The following is a 24,250-nucleotide window of genomic DNA, read 5'->3' as shown; positions in this document are numbered from 1 at the left end:
ATTTATTTTTTTAATAATTTTTTATGAATAAATATATATAAATATTTAAAAAATATATAATTAATAAAAATCAATAATTTTAGTGTCATCATGTAGATCTTTCAAAGATCTATCACATAGGATCAAATCACACCAAAATCATAAAATTTTGGCATGATTTCTTCTTATTTTCATTCTTCTTCGTTCTTATCCTTTTTTAACAACAAAAATATAAAAAATAAAATATTTACTAAAAAAATAATACATTATCTTACTTTCGGCCAAAAATCAGTGTCTCCTCGAACCAGTGCTGCAATTTGACGAAATTTTTCTCTTTTTAATTTTTTTCGTATCTCATTTTTCTCTCAGGCAAGCTCGAGAGTTCTCTGAGAGAGCTCTCGAGTCTCTCAGACAAAGCAACTGGGCTGTCACTAAATGACAGCCAAGACCCCACTACAACCCCCCCATACTGCCCCCCACCCCCCATGTGATGTCTGTCGGTATAGTTTGGTTCAACGCCAAACCAAACCATACCAAGCCATACCGTCCGATTTCGAACGGGATGGCCCCGAACCGTGCCGAACCATCCGATTCGGTGCAGTTCAAATCTATTTTTCAAGAAAAATGGCCGAATCGGATCGAATGGCCGTAGATCCGATCCGATACGCCCCGTACCAAGCGGTTCGGCTCGATACGGCATTCCTTAATGTAGTTAGTAAACCTCCTCCATGGGGACCAGCAACTTGGTGATGGTCGATGTTACCTCAGTGGGTTTTTAGGTCATTGGTTGAGGGATTCTTGATTGTCGGCATCGAGACGAAGTCCTTAATGGTGGGCGACCCCTGGCGGCCTCTCAGATCGGGGGATATAACTTCGATTCTTCCTTCTTTTCCCCGATCATAACATCGGCCGAGGTTCCTTGTCTTCTTAAAAGCTTCATCACCTCGAGTGCACTTCTCCATCCAATCCAGCATCTCCGTGAAGTCCTTTAGATATTTCTTCTCCAATGAGTAGAGAAGAAAATTCTTCTAAAATCTGTCCTTCAAGGCGATCATGGCGACTGACTAGTCCAGATCGTGCACTTCCAGTGCGATCGCATTAAAGCAGTTCACATAGTCATGAAGGGATTCTCCTTCTCTTTGTTTAATATTCACCAAGGAGCCAAACTCCCGATGCTGCCTTTTGCTACTAACAAAGTGGGCGACGAACGATTGACTCAACTAGCACTACAGAAAAAAGAGAAAATCCTGACTTAATATTACCGATGCTAGAAAGAAGCGTAGGCAATTTTAAATAGCACACCCAAATGCCAACATTTTTAAATAGTGTCACAAAATGCCGATGCTGAGAAGCATCGACAAGTTACAGCACGAAATAGCACCATCGAAATCCATACAACATCGTTAAAATTCAACTTCCCATGCACCTCCATTCTCAACCAAAAACCCTAGACCCCTTTTCTCTCCCGATAGCCGCCTCCATCGGACTCTCCGACCTCCCTTCTCTTACCGCTATAAATCCACCACCCCTCCTGCTCTCATGCCTCCATCGCTCCCAAGCCCCGATTGCCGTGCTCTGCTTCTCATCCTGGACCTCCTCTCGACGTCGTCATCACTGTTCTATGCCTCCTCCATCGCTGTCGCCCTTGTCGTCGACCTCGCCGATCAGCTTAAGGTATGCCTCCTTTATCTATGCACTGCCCATATTTACCTCTCACCTCCTTGATTGAAACCCTAACCTCCTCGAATTGCCATCCTCCTCTGCCCCCACTGCCCTCTAATGCCCATACTTCCAATCATACCTATATCTTCCCTTCGATTCTTTTCTCCCCCAACCCTTGATTGAAACCCTAACCCCTTGATCGGAACCCTAGTCCCTTCGATTCTAATTAGAATTGCTATCTGAAGATCAGAAATGTGGCTGAAGTGAGATTTTGAGAAGTTATTTGATTGCTACCATTTGGATATATGTGAGAATGGATTGTAATGGGGTGTCCAAAATTTAAATGGAAGTTTCCTTTTACAAACCAGGGTCACCATTTTCATCGAATTATCCTTCAGCATCCATGAATGTTCTTGATATTGCATTGCCATTGTGCCAAACGAAAAGTGCAGCTTGCAGAATTAATTATCCAGCCTCTCAAAACATGGTAATGCTCTGTGGTTCCATTTAGATTGGAGTGAGAACTAAGACTAAGGCTATTGTATTGTATCCTGATCGATAGAAAAACTTGTTTTTGATTTTTGATTTATAAGTTAATGATATTTTGAATTCAGAATGCAGAAAAATTGATGCCTATGGAGACAGGTGCCATGGCCTTGTATGTTCCATGTAAAAATTGCAGGGCAGTGTATTGAATCAATTGCATCACCTTCAACTGCAAGTTATCTTGCATAACTTGATTGCTTTGAAAACTATATTATTAAATGAGAGGCCTCTTTGTTTTTGGTTTGGACTTAATATTGAGCTATTTTGCAAATGTATTTATACTAGTTTCTTTTTGTCTACATATCTGATTGCACCCTTTCCTTCATAAATTGAATGTCAATCCATCCAATTTGAACTTTAGCTAGGAACATAGTCATTTTTATCAGTCTAACATCACAGCAAAACACAAATTGTCTTGCTACCAACCGCAACTTTGACTTGGAGAAATTGTCTAGCTTCCAGCATTTGATTTGTGCCTTAAATTTATATCTTATGGATCTTATAAATATTTTCACGTTGGAATAATTGTCAGTATGGATCATTCTGTGCTGTCAAAAGTATACATAAGGCGATAATATGGATTTTCTTCTACATGGTAAGGAATTGCTTATAATAGTACATTTTTAGTTGCTAGAATTAATTACATTTCTTTTTTTTATGTTTGCTTAATTTTTTTGTGCTTTGTTCTGTAGTGTGCTGGTGTCAGAGGATAATAGTTTATTGTTCTGATACAATGGACAAAAGTTGGATAAAAAGCCAAGATCCAGTCAAGATTATTTTGAAGGAGTGCAAAATTTCATTAAATTTACTATTAAGAAGGGATCAATGAATGGAAAGATTTTTTGTCCATATCGAAAATGTATAAATAATTCTTCTCTCGATCCACAAACTGTCGAAAAAAACATTTGGTGTGGAATGATTTTGTTAGAGGATATATTGAATGGGTATTTCATGGAGAATCCATATTTCCATCTTCATGTAATCAATCCTCACAAAGAAATCCTGCAAGAGAAGATGATACAAGAGGTTTGCTCAGAGATGCTACGGGATTTGGTACTGAAAATTTAGAAGATTGTAGTGAAGGACAAGAAACAAATGTGATGCCCAACAGGTCTACATTTACTAATCCTATGCATGTTGAGAGACCCCGGCATTCATCTAATGATGAGACAAAACATCGATATCATAATTTGTTGAAAGATTGTGATTAAAAGCTATATCTGGATTATAAGAAGTTTTGAAAATTTCTTTTGTTGTGCATCTATTTCATTTTAAATATTTGAACGAATAGTCTGATAAGAGTTTTACTATACTGCTCCAATTATTAAATGATGCATTTCCTCAAGGCACTGCTTTGTCAACTCCTTATGAAGCAAAAAAACTTGTAAAGGAATTGGATCTTGGATATGAGAAGATTTATGGTTGTCCAAATGACTATGTTATACCGAAAGAAAAATGCTAATCAAGAATCATACAACGTCTGTGGATCTTCATGATGGACATCACATAAAGAAGATGATAAGGGTAATGTATTGAATGAAGTGGGTGCTATTCGGAGTAAGAAAAAACCGACTAAAGTTTTATGTTATTTTCCATTGATACCTAGATTGAAAAGAATCTATGCATCATCAAAGACAGCTTCGTCGATAAGATGGCATGATGAAGGTCGTAGAAAAGATGAAATGTTAAAACACCTATCTAATAGTTAGCATAGAAAGTATTTGATGATAGATATCTTGATTTTGCCTCAAATGTTCGCAGCATTTGATTGGGTTTAATTACTGATGGCTTTAATCCATATCGAACACCTAGTTCTACTTATAGCACTTGGTCAGTCATTCTGATTCCATATAATATGCCACCATTGATATGTATAAAATAATCTTCACTTATCTTGTCAATGGTTATTCCAGATGATAAGGGTCCAAACAATAATTTTGATGTCTTTTTGCAACCTTTAATAAAAGAATTGAAATAGCTATGGGAGGGTATCAATGCATTTGATGCTTGTCAGACATTCAAATTGAGGACAGCTCTTATTAGGACTATCAATGATTTTCCTGCATATGCCAATTTATTCGGATGGAGCACAAAGGGGTGTATTGTATGTCCCTCGTGTGGAGATTCTACCCATTCACATTGGTTAAAATATGGAGGAAAGTTCTACTATAAGGGCCGTCGTCGATGGTTGGAAGCCGTCCATCCATTTCGCTTTCAACAAGATGTATTTGCTGGTACTATAGAATTGCGATCTACTCCTGTATCACCATCTGAGACTGAGGTTCTTATACAAATGCATGGTATGAAACATAGGTATAGTAAGGTTTCCAAGTGTTCTAAGAAAAAAAGAAGGAAAGATGTTGAAAGCTGAACAAATGAAGGGTTGATAGAAGATGTCATTACTTGCAATCTTGATTCAGAAGTGTTTGAGAATGCAGACAACTTCTATGATGATGATGATCATATAAACGAAAGTGGGAATGATGATGACACAATGAAGGCATCTACACAGTTGTTAAGCAGCTATGGAAGAAAAAAAAATTTACTTAACTTGTTGGGAGTACAACCTTCTCAGGCATAATCTTGGCATGATACATATAGAGAAGAATGCTTGTGATAATTTGATTAGCACATTATAAAATCCTAATGGAAAGAGCAAAGATGACTTAAAGGCACGTTTAGTTTGAAAGAGATGGGCATAAGATAGGAGCTTCATCCCAAAGAACCTACTAATGATAAAATTTATATGCATCCTACAATGTCCATTCAAAAGAAAGATCTTTTCTTGATATTTCTAAAGAATATCAAGATTCCTGATGGCTATACATCAAATATTTCAAAATGTGTAAATCTCAAAGAGCAGAAACTTTTAAATCTTAAAAGTCATGATGGTCACATTTTGATATAAGACATTTTTCCACTGGCTTTAAAATCATCAATGCCAAAACAAGTGGTTACTATTGTTGCTCAGTTGTTATCATTTTTTAAGTCATTATGTTTCAAAGTCCTTGATCCATAAGAGCTTGATCAATTAGAGTATGGTGTTGTACTTACACCTTACCATATAGAGATCTTTCCTCCTGGATTTTTCATTATCATGGTTCGTCTACTTGTTCACTTAGCTGCGGAAGCAAAACTTGGTTGATCAGTATACTACAAATGGATGTATCCTATTAAGAGATGATGTTGCTAAACTTATAGTTGTAATTTAGAAATCTTTAGCATATGTCATACCTATATTGATGTTTGAATGAATTTTTAATTTTTGAAAGGATCTTGTGCATTTAAAGGACTATGTATGAAAACATATCCCAAAGGCTTAATTGTGGAAGAATATATTGCTGAAGAATGTTTAACATTTTGTTCAAGATAACTTGAAAATATAGAGATCATTTTTAATCGACCTTAAAGAAATTATGATATTATCGATAATTCAAAAATTTATAAGTTCTCAACTGCTAGAAGAGTTTTAGGGAAAGTTGAAAGTGTAGTTCTTGATAAAAAATCTTTGGCACAAGTCTATCGTTGTGTTATTTCATAGTGACATAATATCTCAGCATCGTAGATTAGTATAATCATACATTGATTTATTTCGTTGTCATCATATGTAATGTTCTTAATTAATGAATTAGTTTTTCTTATAGCAAATTTTTGGTTGCTCAGAGATGAGCCAACCATAGCATTCAACCCAATCCAAGGATTGAGCAATGATGGTTGATCGAGTTATTCCCTAAATGACTTTTTAAATAGGTTTGTCATCTACATGAGAGAGGATTGATTTTGGAGTACATTTATAAGCATCAAAAAATATATTAACAATTTTATCATGATTTTTAGGTACCAATGATGATAAAGAGTAACTATTCAGATGAATTAATTATCACTGCTCAAAGTTCTAATAATATTATGAACAGATATAATGGTTTCGTCATTAATGGATTCAAATTTCATACAAAAAAATGTGAAAAATTTAGAAAAACCAAGAACAACGACATCATAGTGGAAGCAGATGGAAAGACTTATTATGATGTACTTATGGATATGTTTGAGTTAGATTATTATGAAAAATTTAAAATTATATTATTTCAATGTAATTGGTTGGATATAAACTCGCCAAAAGGCTTAAAGCAAGATACAAATGGATTTACACTTGTAAATTTTTCAAGATTGATACATACTGATATGTTATTAAAAGATGATTCATTTATATTTTCATCTCAAGCTCGTCAAGTTTTTTTTTTTGTACAAAACTCCATAAATAAAGAATGGGTTATTGTAGTGAGAACAAAATCCCGAGACTTATATGATATGAAAAAGGGGTTAGAAGTAGAGGATGATGAGACTTATACGCAATATACGTGTTACAATTTTACATCGATTGATGATCTAAATGCTACAAGCTTGATTAGGATGGATATTGAAGAAGAAAATATTGACTTATTTTTAATTGGTAAGAGATTTAAGATGTGTACATTTATTATATGATCACGTTCGTTTAGTAGATCTTGCTTCTTATTAGCAATTTAATCAGTATTATATCTATCATTTGATAATTTATGTTAACTGATTTTTGTTGCTACTTGTAAATGTTAGGTGGCATCATGTCTCCACATAGATGATTCGATGATATGGAGTTACATACTTCTCAAGGTGGATCATCTTTTGATCAACCTCGATACTCAAGGCAGCCACAATACTCTAAGGCCAGTCCTTCATCATTCGTGCAGCAGTCTGATGCCGATCCTTCTTTATCCGTGTAGCAGTCCGAGTCACAATAGGATCCTCCTGCTGAGGAGGATCCTGCTATGGATAAGATATATATCCAGGATATTTTAATAGAAGTATTATATATTCCTCACTATTAAGACATAATATTAATTTTTATTGATTGATTCTTAATATTAATTTTCATTGTGTTTGTTGTAGATGCATCTGGGAGAGCACAGATTAGAGGTGGACTCACATGGGCTAGAGATATTTGGCGCTTAGCTGAGGTTGAGATGGTCGTCATTCGGTGCAACCAGATGGGACAGTCCGTCAACAAAGCAGTTAGATTGTTAACAAGCTTCTTAGGTACTATTACACAGAAAGGTCAGGTTTATCCTTTGAATTATGCTAGATGGAATGATATGCTTCATGCATATAAGATTGAGACTCTGCTACTAGAGGTAAAAAGATGACTTAATAATTTATGTTAATTTATTTATACTCAATTAATTATGTTGTTTAATAATTGAATATCCTTCATTGCTTTGTTGCTGGGTAAATTTGTACTCCCTCCAGACAGCCATGAATGGATGTTGAAGTCTCTCAATCGAAAATGAAAAGAATTTAAGGCAACACTAAAGAGGGACTACAAGAAAAAGGATTTGACGAAGGATGATGTTGCTCGTATCTATCCTGATGTAGATCATCATCAGTGAAAGGAGCTTGTCCATTATTGGTTCTCTAAAAAGAGACAAATAATTATATACATTCATCATATATCTTATGTTATATTGATTACTAACGTAGATAATTTTTAATTTATTTTGTAGGCATATTCTTATATTGATAGAGCTGTATGAGCAGCTCAGTCTGTTCCTCATACATCAGGATCCAAGAGCTATGTATAATGCAGACAAGAATACGTATGCTTCTTTCAAAATATTTAGCATATTACAAACTTTTTTAGACTAATTTGATGTATATACGATCCTCATGCTTCTTATTGAAACTACGTATCATGTATCACGTATCATGTATTATGATACTTATAAGTTTTATTGAAACTATTATAGTTTGTCAATTAAAATTTATGGATCGTATATTTTATGGAATTTATGTTTTCTAGTAGATTGATAAGCATGAGAGAGCCTAGTCAGATGGAGTTTTATAGGAAGACTCATGTTCATCGAGATGGCCATTTTGTTACGGACGAATCGAGAGATATATTTGTATGTATTTATAATCATTTAGTACAATGATTTACAGTTTTGTTTTTAAATATAAAATTAATATATACTTTTTCTTGAATATAGGAGAGAGCTTCATCTTTTGTTTCAAAGCATGTCAACAAGTCCTTAGCATCTACAGAGGCTAGTCGTGTTGAGACCCAAGTGATGACAAAGCTACTGGAACCGGACCGTTATGGTCGAGTGAGGATTATGGAGTTGGAGTCACCTCCATTCAGTTATCTGACATACACCGATACACTCGGGATGCTAGAGAGAGCTCTAGCAATGCAGATATTTCTATGCTCGAGCTCGAATGCAGGCATGGATTGAGTAGCAGATGGAGGCGGGGTGGAGGCATAGATTGGGGAGCAGCTGGAGGCGCGAGTGCAAGCACAGATGGAGACGTGGATGGAGGTGCAGGTGGAGGTGATAAAATAAAGCTATGACACTGCAATATCCACCATGAAGAGTCAAATTGATCAGTTGACATCCGTATTACAGACGTTTGTGGACTCTTCTAGGGTATATATCTTACCATATTTAAATTTGTTCATACACTTAGTCGTTTAATTTACATTATGATTTTTGTATTCTCAACTACTGAAGTTTTTATATATTTGTTGTAGGCTCCCAGTAATTCCAACAGTCATAAAATCGATGACGATCATACTCCTATGGATGACTGATAGCCTAATGCCTCTATATTTCTTTTGAGTTTTGTAGAATTTTTTAAATTTCTTCTCTTTAGTTTTGGATTGTACTTCATGAACATGATGAATAGTGTAACCATGACTTTATTACGTTATATGAAATGTTATTATGACTTTATGTTGGTGTTTAAATTTTGTTATAATTGGACGGGTTTATGTATTGATTATGATGTTATACTGTGCTTATTATGTTTACGTTGGTCTTTGAAGTTTTTTATAAAATTTGGACAGGTTTATATATTATTGTACAGATTATTTTCTAATTATGTTTTTTTTTTCCAAATTAAGTCAATGCCGACGCTTTAAAGCATCATTCTACAGAGATATATGGTTGTGAGCCTTAATTGCGTGATGAAAAGTGGAGGTTGGGTGGATATGGGGCGGAAACAAATGGTATTTATGGGGCCTCGCAATTCATTTTATCTTCATTTTTTTCATTAAACATTGCATGCTTTAAAGCCTGTTGTTGTGTGAGGAAACAGAGTTGAAGTCAAAGCAGCTCTACTAATAGATATTATTTTTTAAAAAAAAAAAAGAACGATACTTCTTTTTTGTCCCAGCTATTTCTCTGAAGAAACTCATACTTCTTGAAAGTGTGTGTTAGTGCATTGAGTGTTTAAAAATTAAAAAGACGTTTGGTTTCCACTTATCTTTTTCGATAGCCTCCTGTTAGTGGTCTCTTGATTTGGTAAATTTTGGGAATATCCTATACCTTTGTTCATTGTTCTAGCACTGCAAGTGGAGAATTCTTGTTTGGATTGTATATAATAGATAAAACATTTACTCAAGCCTCCTTGTTGGAAACGTTTTGTAGCTAATGGATATGAATGACAATGCAAGGATATATTTTTGTAGGCATTTGTCGTAACCTTTCTTTTTCTATCATGAATTGGTATATCTTTCTACTAAATCCCTGATGCTAATAATGCATGAGGTTCTCTACCTACTTGCCAAAATTGGTTGATAACTTCAAGGCCTTGTATTTGCAGATAGCTGCATGGATGGCTTTCCATATAGGTTACGGAAACAGAAGTCACAGACTCTTTGTGCACAGTACATAAATACCAAAGAGCTCAGGAATGCATGTGTACTCCATATGACTCTTTTCCATAAGTGTACATATGTGCTTGCAGATGGGCAATGTATGAATTTCCTTGGAAAATCTATTTTACCTGTGTAGTCCCCTATCGTTTCCTTATTTTCCTTATGCATATATTGCCCTAATTAAGGAGTAAATTGATGATGACCTGATCGGCTGCTTTTGTTGTCGTACAGGATTTGTGTAGGAACATGGAACATTGCAGGGAAACTTCCCCCAAGTGACCCAGACATCAGAGGGTGGCTTGATATGGAGGAGCCTGCCGATATCTATGTGCTTGGGTAAACTTCTGTGAAGCACTCTTTGTTACTTTGTTCATATATGGGACGTCGATATTAATGGCTGAGCTGTGTATTTTACTCCATAGATTAACTAAGCAATGCGTCCCTATGAGCCAATGTGCATGCGCCAGTATCCAGTCCAACTCACACCGACACACTACATGCACTAACTCAAAACTGGACCCCAACAGGAACTGGAAGTTTCAATGGATAATGTTGCAATTAACAGGGCAAAATGAGACAATGCCTTGGAAGTTTCAAAGAATGCTAGGATCACCAGTTTTCAATCTCTTTTATTTGGCTAAAAATGTAAGTTTTGGTGATTTGACCTAAAGTTTACTCTTGAGCACTCAGGTCACATGTACACTTGGTCAGGCTCCCAATTCATTTATTTATAGACACCTCTCTTGAAAAATTTTAGGGTGCATGTTTTTGCTTGTGCCATTGGTTGATAGGCAAATGGCATATTAACTTTGAGATAACCACAGTTTCTTAAGATTGAGAAGCAGGTACCGTTTGATGCTTATGATTTATTTCTGAATTTGACTTTCACCGTCCGCCATATTCAACACCATTACCTATATCCTATAGCTTATAACAGCTATTTGAGATATGCTTTATACCTTGCAGTCTTCAGGAAATTGTATCATTAAATGCTGGGAACATTTTTGGTGCTGAGGACAACCAGCCAGTTCCAAGATGGGAGTATATTATTCGAGAAACACCGGATGAGATTCAACTAGTTAAAGCAAAGTACAAATGTTACACTGATCCTCCCTCTCCATCAAGGTTCAAGCCATGACTATGCTCGTCGTTGAAGATGAACTACTGCCTGAGTTTGATAGTGACAATGATGAGGAAACTCATTCATTAGATGAGCAGCCTTCTACCACCCACACAGAGGAAGATGGACTTGATGCTAGCATTGGTGATTCAAATTGCAATTTAGTATCCCATTCCACTTTTAGAGCTGATGAAGATATGCAAGAAGAGCTGGAAGTTAACAAGCACTCTAACCTAAAGATGCTTGATAGATCTCATCTAAGTTTTAGAAAATATGAAGTTCAGGAGCATTATTTGACCAACAAAGAAGCTAACCAAAATGCTTAGCATCTCAGAGAGGACTGGATTAGTTTGGCCAGAACAACCATTGGATATGTTAGCTCGACATGCTTCGGATAATTCAATACCACTCAGTTCAGTCAAGTCTTTTAAAACTTGCACTTCATTCAAGTCGGTACATGGAGATTACAAAGATTCTTCAGAGCCGAGATCAAATCCTGATGTTAATCTGGATATTGTCATAAACAAAAAGAAAAGGTCATCTTTTGTGAGAATAATAAGCAAGCAAATGGTTGGGATTTATCTTTCAATATGGGTCCATAGAAGCCTGCACAAGCATATTCAAAACTTGAAGGTATCAACTGTTGGTGCAGGTGTCATGGGATACATTGGTAACAAGGTCGGGTTCATTTTGATTTTGTATTGATTGTGATGTTATATAGTGTTTACCATGCTTAAGTTGGTGTTTGAAGTTTTTTATAAAATTTGAACAGGTTTATGTATTATTGTACAGATTATTTTCTGATTATATGTGTTTTATTTTTTTTCCAAATTAAGTCAATGCCGATACTTTAAAGCGTCGGTAATGATTACGGTTGACGACGCTTATAAGCATTGGTACTAAATAAATTTACCGATGCTTGTGATAGCATCGGAAACTTGTTTAAACGTACCGACATTTTGATAGTGCATCGAAAAATTAGTTTCCACTTTTCACGTGCCGCCGCATTTTCAGCGCTTTAGAAAGTGTCAAGAGAATGTTTTGTGACGCTTGCTAGCATCAAAAATTGATCAATTTTGCATCGGCAATGTTCCATTATGCTGTAGTATAGTCAAATGAATGGATGGAGACTGACTTCAAATCCGAATACCAATCTCGAGCCATCTTCTTGAGGGTAGAAGGGAAGGATCGCTACAGAATTGCCACTTGCTCCATCGAGGAGCATGAGAGCCTTAAAGCTCTCTAGATGATCTATTGGGTCAGTTTACCCATCATAATTCTCCAGCTGCGACATCTTGAATCCAGCAAGCAGCGGCTCTTGCATGATCCTGTCACTGAAAGGCGAATCAATGCAGAAATCATTTTGATCTTTCAATCTGGGGCCTGATACTGCAGTGCCTCGATTCGTCGATTCATCTCCTAGAGTTTTGATCCATGGCAACATCATGGGCCATACGGACCTCCATGTGGTGGGATGGAGATCGGCCTGAAGTGGATCCCTTGTCGGAGTGGGGAGTGGGAGAGCACCTCCTCCTCTCGAGACTCCGGGTCGACTCAGCCGCATCTGCCTACCCCAATCTAGACTTCGTGGGGGAGACTAAGATGGTTGTTGCTAGGGTGCCTCCTGCGCCTAGCTTGGTTATTGCATGGCATTAACTGCTGCGGTTAACGCCTGCACGTAGGCCACCAAGATGTTAAATTGGTCCTGATTTACCCTGCAGTCAGCTAGGGGGGTTGCGGAGGTGCCTCCGACTGTTGAATCAAAGCATAATTTCCGATCAGATTTTCAGTCAATCGGCCAACTGTAGCATTTGAACGTCGAGATGAAGTCCTAGGCAGCATGGTTGTAGGTCTCATGCTCCTTCCCAAAAAATGGGCTTTCGACCCTTCCTCTAGTGTCAATCTGTTGCTACAGATCCCTGACTTGGATGGATAGGCTGGAGTTAGACAATGCCCGATAAGATGACAGCAACTGGACCTGCAAAATAAGTCTCTAGACATAGTTGGCTCTGGTGAAGACCCTCCGATGCTCAAATCAAGAATCAATAGAACAAAAGAGTACATAAGAGGAGAATAATTATGTACCTTGGGGGTCTCCTGTTTATCTCTATTTATAGATTGAGGCAAGAGCCACGAGAGAAAAGAGCTGAAGGCCACTCTGACTCCTTTGGATGCATCGCTCCGGGATTTTCGATCTCATTTCTTGAAATTGGGCGGTTGTGGTTGCCTTATCCAACCGATAGCCAGCTGCTCCTAATGGTCACGCATTTTGGATGAATTACACGGGACTTCTGTTAACCTTTCCAAATATGGAGATCAACGTAGGAGTCGGAGCAGAGCAGGTATGGATCAGTGCCTTGCCACGCGTACTATTAAAGATAGGAATCGGAAGTAGATGCATGGGTCCGAGGTCTGGATCAGTGTCCGATGCATAAAGGTCATTTTGATAATGAGAATCGACGGCCGATGTGTAGATCAGAAGCTTCATAGGCATGAAGGTAGGGGTCGAAGCCGGTGCAAAGAACAGCGACTGAAGTGCGGATCGAAGCCCGACACAGGCTGTAGATGATTAGAGTCGGTGACTGGGGTGCTGGTCGGTGATCGATGTGTGGGTTAGTGACCAACCCCATAGGTTGGTCACAACTGAAGTCTAACTATGTCTTCGGTTCAGACACCAGAGTTCTACCCATAACAGATACTCTAAAGCATGCTTATTTGGATCATTAAGAAATGCAAGCTTGCTCTTCCTTTTAGCTTAAAATATTGCATCAATCATCTGATTTGCTAAAGTCCAAAGCTGAAAGACAAATACAGGAGCAAAACAAATTTCTTATAATAATACACAGGTGGTACCTACTGAAAATGGATAGTTGCAGCAGAATACTAAAGTTGGAAGAATTGGCTAGAATGAAAACAAGGAAAGAATGATAAGCTTTTTTAACTAAATAACTATGGCATGGAGAAGACACCAAGATGAGAATGAAAAATCAGAGAGGAAAGATCGTTACTTAGCATGAAACTAATGACAGCTTCTAGACCTATTTGATGGAACATCGTTGAACATATGACCACCATACTGGTTGGTAAAAATGTGCAATAGAAGGCCCAAGAAGAAAAAATAGAATGAAATAAGATCATAAGGAGAGGGTCATTACGAGGAGGAAGAGAAGGCAAAAAAAACATAGTTTAAAAGGAAAGATAATTATCAGTAAAAAAAAAATTAAGAAGAGGCTAGGAGTGAAAGTGGGCCAAATAATGTCCATCCAAATTCATTTTCATATTCGAATCTTTCAAGATATAATGAGAAATTTGAGCATCCGACTAATATCTATATCTATCAAAGAAAAAAGAATATAGATATTGTTGGGTATAAAATACCCTCAGCCGAAGTTCTTAACAGGATTGACCCTCGCAGGACTCCTCCGACCTTCGATTGCAGATGGTATCTCCCCGGACTTCTCCAACAGCCGGATTTCCACAGTACTCCTCCGACGGACGAACTCCCATTGCACCACCCGAGCTCCTACGGGAGCCGGACTTCGTCCCCGACTTCTACTGCAGGTGGACTTCGTCCGGACTCCTACGGGAGCTGGACTTCGTCCGCGACTTCAACTGCTGGTAAGCTTCGTCCGGACTCCTACGGGAGCCGGACTTCGCCCCTGACTTTAATTGCAGGAAGACTTCGTCCGGACTCCTACGGGAGCCGGACCTCGTCCCCGACTCCGGCTGCAGGAAGACTTTGTCCGGACTCCTACGGGAGCCGGACTTCGTCCCCAACTCCGACTGCAGGTGAACTCCGCCCGGACTCCTACGGGAGCCGGACTTCGTCCCCGACTTCTACTGCAGGTGAACTTCGTCCGGACTCCTACGGGAGCCGGACTTCGTCCGCGACCTCAACTGCTGGTAAGCTTCGTCCGGACTCCTACGGTAGCCGAACTTCGCCCCTGACTTTAATTACAGGAAGACTTCGTCCGGACTCCTACGGGAGCCGGACCTCATCCCCGACTCCGGCTGCAGGAAGACTTTGTCCGGACTCCTACGGGAGCCGGACTTCGTCCCCAACTTCAACTGCTGGTAAGCTTCGTCCGGACTCCTACAGGAGCCGGACTTCGCCCCTGACTTTAATTGCAGGAAGACTTTGTCCGGACTCCGGCTCTACTGCAGGTGAACTTCGTCCGGACTCCTACGGGAGCCGGACTTCGTCCGCGACTTCAACTGCTGGTAAGCTTCGTCCGGACTCCTACGGGAGCCGAACTTCGCCCCTGACTTTAATTGCAGGAAGACTTCGTCCGGACTCCTACGGGAGCCGGACCTCATCCCCGACTCCGGCTGCAGGAAGACTTTGTCCGGACTCCTACAGGAGCCGGACTTCGTCCCCGACTTCTACTGTAGGTGAACTGCGTCCGGACTCTGCGTCCGGACTCCTACGGGAGCCAGACTTCGTCCCCGGCTTCTACTGCAAGCAGACTCCGTCCGGACTCCTACGGGAGCCAGACTTCGCCCTCGACGCCAATTGCAAGTGAACTGCGTCCGGACTCCTACGAGAGCCGGACTCCGAGCTCCTCTCAGAAGGGTAACTAGCCACCTCTCTCCGCCTGACACTCCAGCCGAACTTCGACCGACAGGCCTGGACCCCCTGACAGGCCGCAGCAACAGCCACGACTCTGCTCCACCTCCTGCAACAGATTTCGCGCGGCTCCATCACTCCCTAGCAGGCCACAGTAACGGCCACGACACTGCTCCACTTCCTGCGACGAATTCCGCGCAGCTCCATCACTCCTTGGCAGATCGCCATAATGACCACGATTCTGCTCCACTCCCTGTGACGGATACCGCGCAATTCCTCCACCTCCTGGCAAGTCGCGACAATGGACGCCGTTCCACTACCCGCAACAGACTCCACGTGGCATGTCCCGACGGTGGCCACGATCCCTCTCCACTACTCTGCGCAACAAACTCCTCCTGATCCTGGGCAGCCCACTGCCAAACGGTTACAGACATCGCTATCAGTCTGTTACCCCCTTCGCCTATAAAAGGGGGACCCAAGATACGTTATTCTCTAAGCTCAAAATTCTATCTCAAAACTCTGCTAAAATTTTCGTTCGAGCACTCCATTCTTGTTGAGGCAGAGAACTGACTTGAGCGTCGGAGGGTCTTGCCGGAGCAACCCCACCTCCGGTTTAAACTTCTTTTGCAGATCCCGGAGACGACCGCGACTCCCTCGACTCCAGCTTCTCTAATGCAGGCGGATTTTTGCACCAACAGGATTGGCGCTAGAGGAAGGGTCTGTGTCTTCGCAGTACCCTTGTTCTTAAAGAAGCGCTCAACGGGACCGTCTCCGATCATCTTCTCCGACATCCACTCCTTCCCCCACTAGGTCTTCGCCCGATGCCTCCCCGCAGGGCATCCACACGGTGATCCACGGCCTCCGCAGCTAGATCTCAGGCTCCGGCCTCACCTCCAGTCTCCCAGCCTCTACCCCCTCCTCCGGCAGCGGCGGTTGGCGCGGAGCAATTTGACCTACTGGTGCCGCAGGTCAGAGGCCTCACTGAAGCTGTGCAGGCCATGCAACAGCAACAATAGCCGCAGGCATCGGTGCGACCGGAAAAAGCGTCGCCAAAACTCCAAAATCCGACGGTGGGACGGGCCACTTGGGCCAGCCGCCCAGTCTTTCCCGGAAAGACGAATCCAAGGGTGGAGAGCCCTCAATCAGACCACGATTCCACCCCTGGAAGATCTCTGCTTCCATCCTGCTAGAAGACCCTCGAGACCCATAGTCGAGAGGATTTTCTGGACCGGAGGCTTCAGGAGATGAACTGGCGGATCGAAGAACTCCGCCACGCTCCCCCCGCTTATGGTGAGGACATTTGCACTGACCCTCTCTTTTCTCAAATGATCATGCAGGAGCCAATCCCGCCAAACTTCAAGCTCCCTCAATTCGAAAGCTACGACGGGACTTCGGACCCGGTTGATCACCTGGAGGCCTTCCGGACAATAATGCTGCTTCATGGCACGCCCGACGCCATTCTATGCCGAGCCTTCCCATCCACTTTGAAGGGAGCGGCGAGAAACTGGTACTCGCGCTGAAGCCGGATACCATCTTTTCCTTCGATCAGATGAGCCACCAATTTGTGGCTCATTTTGTCAGCAGCCGGCACCCCCGGAAGGGTTCGGAGTCCCTCATCAACATCAAGCAGAGGGAGGGGGAGTCCATTCGGACCTACATCAACCGCTTCAATGTCGCCGCGCTGGAGGTTCGAAACTTGGACCAGTCGGTAGCAATGGCCGCTCTGAAAGGCGGCCTTCAGAAGAACGACCTTTTATTCTCCCTGGAAAAGAAGTACCCCAGGAATTTTGCAGACCTGTTGGCTCGGGCCGAAGGGTACGCCCGAGCGGAAGAAGCCTTCAAAATGAAGGATGAGGAGACCGCGAGAGAGCGGCAGGCGAGAGACTCGAGTAAGCCCGCAGTCGAAAAAAGGGCGAGAGAAGCTCGACCCCGTTCTCGAACTCCTCCCGGGCACAAGCGCGCCCAGACTCCTCCACGAGCACACAAGCAGGGAAGCCCGGAACGTCGAGCTCGGTGGGGCTCCCCCCAGGAAGGTTCCGCAACTATGCCCCCCTCAACGCATCGAAAGCCCAGGTACTGATGGAGGTCAGAGAGCAGCTCCCTAGGCCAGAGAGGATGCACACACACCCCGAGAAGCGCAATCCTAACAAGTTCTGCCTCTACCATCGCGACCACGGCCACGACACGGAGGAATGCATCCAGCTCCGAGACGAGATCGAGGAGCTCATCCGGCGAGGTCGACTCGATAGGTTCATTCGGCGCCGGCCTGAGGGTAGAGAAGATCGGCCAAGGGCCCTGCCGCCACCTGAACCGCCGAGGAGGGAAGAGCAGCCCGGAGATCAGCCTCCAATCGGGATCATCAACTCCATCACCGGAGGATCTCAAGGAGGAGCAGACCTTCCGCGACCATGGGACTTGGAAAATCTATAAATGTATTACTAACGACTTTGCTTTGAATCAAAATTTCTTTCGACATTGCATGTCTTTCCCTTTTGGCATGGACTTACGACTGGGGATTACCCCTTCAAACAATCAAAACAGGGTCATGATTAGGAATAGGAGGAGAACCTCGTCCTAACATGAGCAAAATGAAAGTCCGATTATTTTAAGATCGGATCGGGGGAGAAGCCCATATAACGGTCCTTAGGTGCCCCCATGGCTATGTTAGGAACAGAAGGAGAACCTCGTCCTAACATGAGCAAAATGAAAGTCCGATTATTTTAAGATCGGATCGGGGGAGAGGCCCATATAACGGCCCTTAGGTGCCCCCATGGCCATGTTAGAAACAGAAGGAGAACCTCGTCCTAACATGAGCAAAGTCAAAGGCTCAGTTCTTTTAGACCGGATGGGGAGAGAGGCCTTACAACACCCTTATGTGCCCCCACAGCCATGTTAGGAACAGGAGGAGAACCTCATCCTAACATGAGCAAAGTCAAAGGCCCGGTTCTTTGAGACCGGATGGGGGGAGAGGCCCTACAACGCCCTAATGTGCCCCCACAGCCATGTTGGGAACAGGAGAAGAATCTCGTCCTGACATGAGCAAAGTCAAAGGCCCGGTTCTTTTAGACCGGATGGGGGGAGAGGCCCTTGCAACGGCCCTTATGCGCCCCCACAGCCCCGTTAGGAACAGGAGGAGAACCTCGTCCTAACCTGAGCTGAGATCGACTACGTCAAGAACAGAAAGAGAACCTCGCCCTGACGATGACAAAAACCCAGTCGACCAACAAAATTGGATAAAGAGAAAAATCCCCTCAATGGCACCTCTACACTTCTACGCGACCCCACAAAAGGCAAGGGGAGGACCCTCACTCAGAAAAGAGGAGAAAAATTAAAAGGGAAAGCGACGAATTACATCGGCAACAGATGAAAAACAAACCACACCAAGGACTTAGGGAACCTCGTCTCAACAAAGACGGGAAGTTCCTGCCAAACATTCCCGACCTCTAAGAAGGCTCTCGACACAGGTCAAGAAAATAATGACCCCTTCGAGGTAATGCGAAGTTCGGACCACCGAGCTCGAGCCTACGGCCATGGACGACAAGAAAAGCAAATTGGCGTGGCGACGACTGGGCACCTCCAAGCGACGTCGACGTCGAACAAGTCAACAGACAAAGGAAGTTCGGCGGACGACAATTTAATACAATGCGCGGACGAGGTAACACAAAATCTCCTTTTCATTTCATTCACGAAATATACACTACAGAGCCCTTGAGACTGAAGAAGAAAGATGACAAGACAAGCAAGCCGGTGCGGCGACGACTAAGAACCTCTAGACGACACCGACATCAAAAAGAAAAAGAAACGACACCAACAAACAAACAAGCGGCAAAAGGAGACATATAGAAGGACGAAAGAAAAAAAAGACCTAAGGGGGCCCGGCTTCCTCCGACCTCGAACTTTCGGCTTCGACCCTCACCAGGGAGCGCCTTAAACTTTCGACTTCTGCTTCCAATTCCCTCTCCCTCATTAATATCTCCATGTATCTTCGGTGAAATCGCTGGCTTTCGTTCTCCGCCTCTCGACGCCTTTTTCTCAGGACCTCGGATTCCGCCTCCGCGTCCTTAACGGCCTGCTGCTCGCATACCAGCTGAATCTTCAACTGCTGCAGCTCGACCTTCCCCTCCCCAAAGGCGACAGATAGCTCTTCTGCGGTTCTTCTCAAGGATTGGAGTTCGCTGGAATCCCGAGCGGAAGCAAGCTGAGCCCCTCCAGCTAGCTGCCCTTGAAGGCGGGCAACTTCGTCGGTCGCCATCCTGAGCCTCCCTTTGTATTCGTCCACCTGCTTGCATCAGCCGGATTTCCACAGTACTCCTCCGACGGCGAACTCCCATTGCACCACCCGAGCTCCTACAGGAGCCGGACTTCGTCCCCGACTTTTACTGCAGGTGAACTTCGTCTGGACTCCTACGGGAGCCAGACTTCGTCCGCGACTTCAACTGCTGGTAAGCTTCGTCCCGACTCCTACGGGAGCCAGACTTCGCCCCCGACGCCAATTGCAAGTGAACTGCGTCCGGACTCCGAGCTCCTCTCAGAAGGGTAGCTAGCCACCTCTCTCCGCCTGACACTCCAGCCGAACTTCGACCGACAGGCCTGGACCCCCTGGCAGGCCGCAGCAACAGCCACGACTCTGCTCCACCTACAACAGATTTCGCGTGGCTCCATCACTCCCTGACAGGCCACAGTAACGGCCACGACACTGCTCCACTTCCTGCGACGGATTCCGCGCGGCTCCATCACTCCCTGGCAGATCGCCATAATGATCACGATTCTGCTCCACTCCCTGCGACGGATACCGCACGATTCCTCCACCCCCTGGCAAGTCGCGACAACGAACGCCGTTCCACCACCCGCAACAGACTCCACGTGACATGTCCCGGCGGTGGCCACGATCCCACTCCACTACTCTTCGCAACAAACTCCTGATCCTGGGCAGCCCACTGCCAGACAGTTACAGACATCGCTATCAGTCTGTTGCCCCCTCCGCCTATAAAAGGGGGACCCTAGATACGTTATTCTCTAAGCTCAAAATTCTATCTCAAAACTCTGCTAAAATTTCCGTTCGAGCACTCCATTCTTGTTGAGGCAGAGAACTGACTTGAGCATCGGAGGGTCTTGCCGGAGCAACCCCACCTCCGGTTTAGACTTCTTTTGCAGGTCCCGACGGCGACCGCGACTCCCTCGACTCCAGCTTCTCCGACGCAGGCGGATTTTTGCACCAACAGATATGAACAAATAACTACCCAATCTATATCTAAATATCCAATTTTATTTGTAACCCTATTTAATTTTGTATAACACTAATGAATTTTTAAGAGAAATATATAACCATATTTAAATGCTATTAATTTGATTTACCATCCCCTTAGTAATATCTTTGATTCCATGGTCAAAAAGTTTAATTATCGAGCTTAAATCCATATTTGTATCCATTCTTCTAATATCTGATTTGCAACCACATCAGTTTAAAATGGATATAAATTTTTTTCATCCAACTAATATACGTATCTATATCTGTATTCATCAAACAAACAAATATGGATATGGATATACCAGTATCTAACCCATATCTGATACGGTTTCAACCCTAGAAAAGGCAATATATCCAATAATGGATGGTAGGGACGAGCAGAGAAGGAAACACCTGCTAATGAACATATTTGTAGATCATGTTTGGAGTCCTACATTCATTACGCAAAGGGAGATAACTCCACTGCTAACTTCAAGATAACACCAATGGAGAAACAAAAACAACTTGTGTTTTCCATGTTTAATTGGTGGATGTGCTAAACAATTACCAATTAAACACCTGAATAATAATTTAGGAGGCAAAAAGTACATCCACTGAAAAGCTGAAAAAAGCAGAAGTGTTTTGTAGCGAAAAACAGATTCTATCAGAAACTACGTAGGAACAAAGGCAAAACTGAAAGGAAACAATCTTAGGAATCTGACCGTCCTAGCAAAACATTTGTTTTCATTTATGAAGATAACAGAGTTGTGACAGCTAATTTAGAGAGGGCAAAGTTCAAGGTTGATTCTCATGACCAGAGTCAAAACAAAACCTAGATAGAACTGAACATAACTTGTGGGAGAATGATCCTTGTTAAAATGGAAAACTAGAGATCTACATATGTGAGATATAGCCATGTAAAACACATAGTAAGTAATAACAAAATTAAATGATAAAAGCACAATGAGAATATAACCATGCAAAGTCTCCGCAAATGCCCAGCATATCCCTCACGAAAATGAAATAGCCAACAACTGGCACAAATTAAATTACCAGACAAGAAGAGAAGATCAAAAGGTCATATGTGCATCAAAGCATAAAGGTGAGGAACAGAAATGAAAGAATCAATTTTAAATACACACAAATCAAAATATTCTAAATCAGCATTCCTGCATATCAAGAAACTTGTGATACTGTTACACAACAGAAACTCAAGGCTATTATAAATTCACTAACATTCAAGCTATCACCAATAAGTTTCTCAACATACACAAATCAGTGCAGATAATGGCAACTAATAAAGCAAATTGCAGTAATAGATAATGTACGATGTACAATACAAATATTAAACACAAGTCTTAAATAGCTCAATGCAAAATAAGCCCATTTGGCCCGAAAGTAATTAAAAAAGAAGATAAAAGAACAAAGAAGATGCAATCATGGTTGAGAAACAAGCTTACTCAAATAATGATGCAAGTTGTGTAAAACCACGGAAAGGACACCACTGAAATCCAAACGGCTGCAAAAAAATATTTACATTGATGCCAAAGTTATGTAAAGTCTAAAAAGTGCAAAAAATTGGAAGATGATATTTCTAATTTCATCATTGATAAGCAAGTCAATGCAAAAACCACATAACTAAAAACTGATTGCACACAAGAGTGTCAATAGGTTTATCCAACATGATTTTCCTAATGGTTGCCCACATAATTGCAGTCTTGGATTCTGGTAGTTGTCTTGAGATTCAGATTTCAGCCTAGATAACCAGGCCCAAGGAAGGAATTCATCTTAGGGTTGGTTATAACAAAAAGAATCAAATTTGAGCCTTTGAATTACTTTACAAGGTATCCAAATCTCTATGTAACTTCCTTATTTCAACCCATAACCACTTAGTCGCTCAAAGTAACAAGAATTGTTACATTTGCTCTCCGCACAGCAAGAGCAGGCTAAAACTTGAAGCCCATCACTCACCTCTTCCTGAAATGGTGACTATAACTAGTTATTGTCGTTTGAGGGAAAAAAAATCCTTATTTTAGGTGTATCTTGTCTTACACCTCAAGGTTTTGCTCTCCAAAAGTGCCTAAAGGCTCAGGGTACATGCAATATAGCTCAGGGCTTTTACAATATGATGTGGAGCATGGATATTGGAAGAAGAGGCTCATGTTTGGCAACACCTTGCACTTTATAGGATGCCCTAGTCAGACCCATATGTACAGTAGGTTTTCAATACATCACAAGAGGCAACCTTATTCCTTTTTGCACGACATTGTGTGCGGATTACAAGGCCTAACTTGAGTCTGCCAAGAAATTCTCCATGCACTTCGAGCTTTACACAGAAATAGTGCTGACAGTAACCTAAAATTTGCGACATTTTGATATAATTTTCACATTTAGTCAGTAAGAGGAAACACGAGACATCTTAAATCCATTTCTTTCTCATATATTTGTTTATATAAAGGAAAACTTATGAAGCTTACATGCTTTCTGTCTTGAGGTCTATGTGTCACCTCACACACCCTGGTTTTTTCAAATCACCCCCACCCCCAACCCCTGCCCTCCCCCTTTGTTTTCTTCCATTCCTCTTAGCATGTATTCAGGTCAATCTAGCTGTAGTCCCGGCGAAGGAAGACTACGACCAAAGGCTACAACAGCCAATTTACACCCACATCCCTGAGACATGCCACCCTATGATTGGAATTGTATGTTACAATAAACCTATACTTACATCCAGTGCCATACTTAAAAGAAAATATGAGTTGAAAAAGATTTTATAGTTGCATTTTCTGATTTAGCTACACTGATATGATGCAAGATGCAGAACAATGTGATCCAGTGAGACATGGAACGTGATAATAGCAAATAAGCTTTCAACTTGGTAGTATTAGCTTATCATAAAAGCTTATTTGATGCATGCATAGCAGGTTATCAAGTCTGTTTTTAGTCCTTTATGATTAAACACTAATTTCTTCTTTACTTTGCATCTATATCAACCTCTACATTAAATGGAACTCAACCTCACATATGAGAAAGCCGATAAAGAAAGATCCTGTTAGTTCTAGTCTCCTTGTGCAATCTTGCTAAATTGCCATTCCATGCATCCAATTTCTTCCTAGAAGTGTTTAATATCTCAGACTCCTCTTTGGGAAGACCTATTTAACTTTCTCCAATCTCATCAATCAACAAAAACTTATTCACAAATATATGCACCATATGTCCTTCTCCTTAAATATGAAATCTAATTCCCCATGAACATTAATTTGCCATAAATATCTCTAGTCTCATCACAAGTAATCTCTACATAGACATCATTATCATTTGACTAATACACCCATTCAATATGCTTTTCTTTCTCAACTCTGTTTAAGTATGCTATCGTGGTTTTTATCATAATACTTTTTAACATTAATAAAGGTCATGGCACAGGTTATTTGTCCTCACACAATTTTTCACAAAATTGCC

The 24,250-nt window shown here is 41.7% G+C and overlaps 2 protein-coding genes and 2 pseudogenes across 3 annotated transcripts in view; 3 read left to right on the top strand and 1 right to left on the bottom strand.

Moving 5' to 3' along the window:
* Nucleotides 1–24,250, bottom strand: part of LOC105032943 (E3 ubiquitin-protein ligase IPI1) — a 130,302-nt gene that overhangs the window by 50,909 nt on the left and 55,143 nt on the right. For both annotated transcript variants that reach the window (XM_010907546.4, XM_010907547.4), the window contains one exon: nucleotides 22,252–22,310. In XM_010907546.4, coding sequence (XP_010905848.2) covers nucleotides 22,252–22,310 — 59 coding nt within the window. The remainder of the gene's footprint in view (nucleotides 1–22,251; nucleotides 22,311–24,250) is intronic.
* Nucleotides 1,519–4,768, top strand: LOC140859678 (uncharacterized; annotated as a pseudogene).
* LOC140851076 (uncharacterized) lies at nucleotides 5,942–7,253 on the top strand. Its single transcript, XM_073242519.1, has one exon. It carries the CDS (start codon nucleotides 6,031–6,033, stop codon nucleotides 6,670–6,672), a length of 642 nt encoding a protein of 213 aa, XP_073098620.1. The 5' UTR covers nucleotides 5,942–6,030; the 3' UTR covers nucleotides 6,673–7,253.
* LOC140859677 (type IV inositol polyphosphate 5-phosphatase 3-like) lies at nucleotides 6,816–12,094 on the top strand (annotated as a pseudogene).

Source organism: Elaeis guineensis, chromosome 8, assembly GCF_000442705.2.
Source record: "Elaeis guineensis isolate ETL-2024a chromosome 8, EG11, whole genome shotgun sequence".
NCBI lineage: Eukaryota > Viridiplantae > Streptophyta > Magnoliopsida > Arecales > Arecaceae > Elaeis > Elaeis guineensis.
The sequence above is the reverse complement of the archived record's forward strand: the minus strand, read 5'-3'. Positions and strand labels throughout refer to the sequence as shown.

Bases quoted from the DNA above. Each gene is read 5' to 3' on its own strand.
- LOC140851076 (XM_073242519.1), top strand. From the start codon at position 6,031: ATGATGATAAAGAGTAACTATTCAGATGAATTAATTATCACTGCTCAA.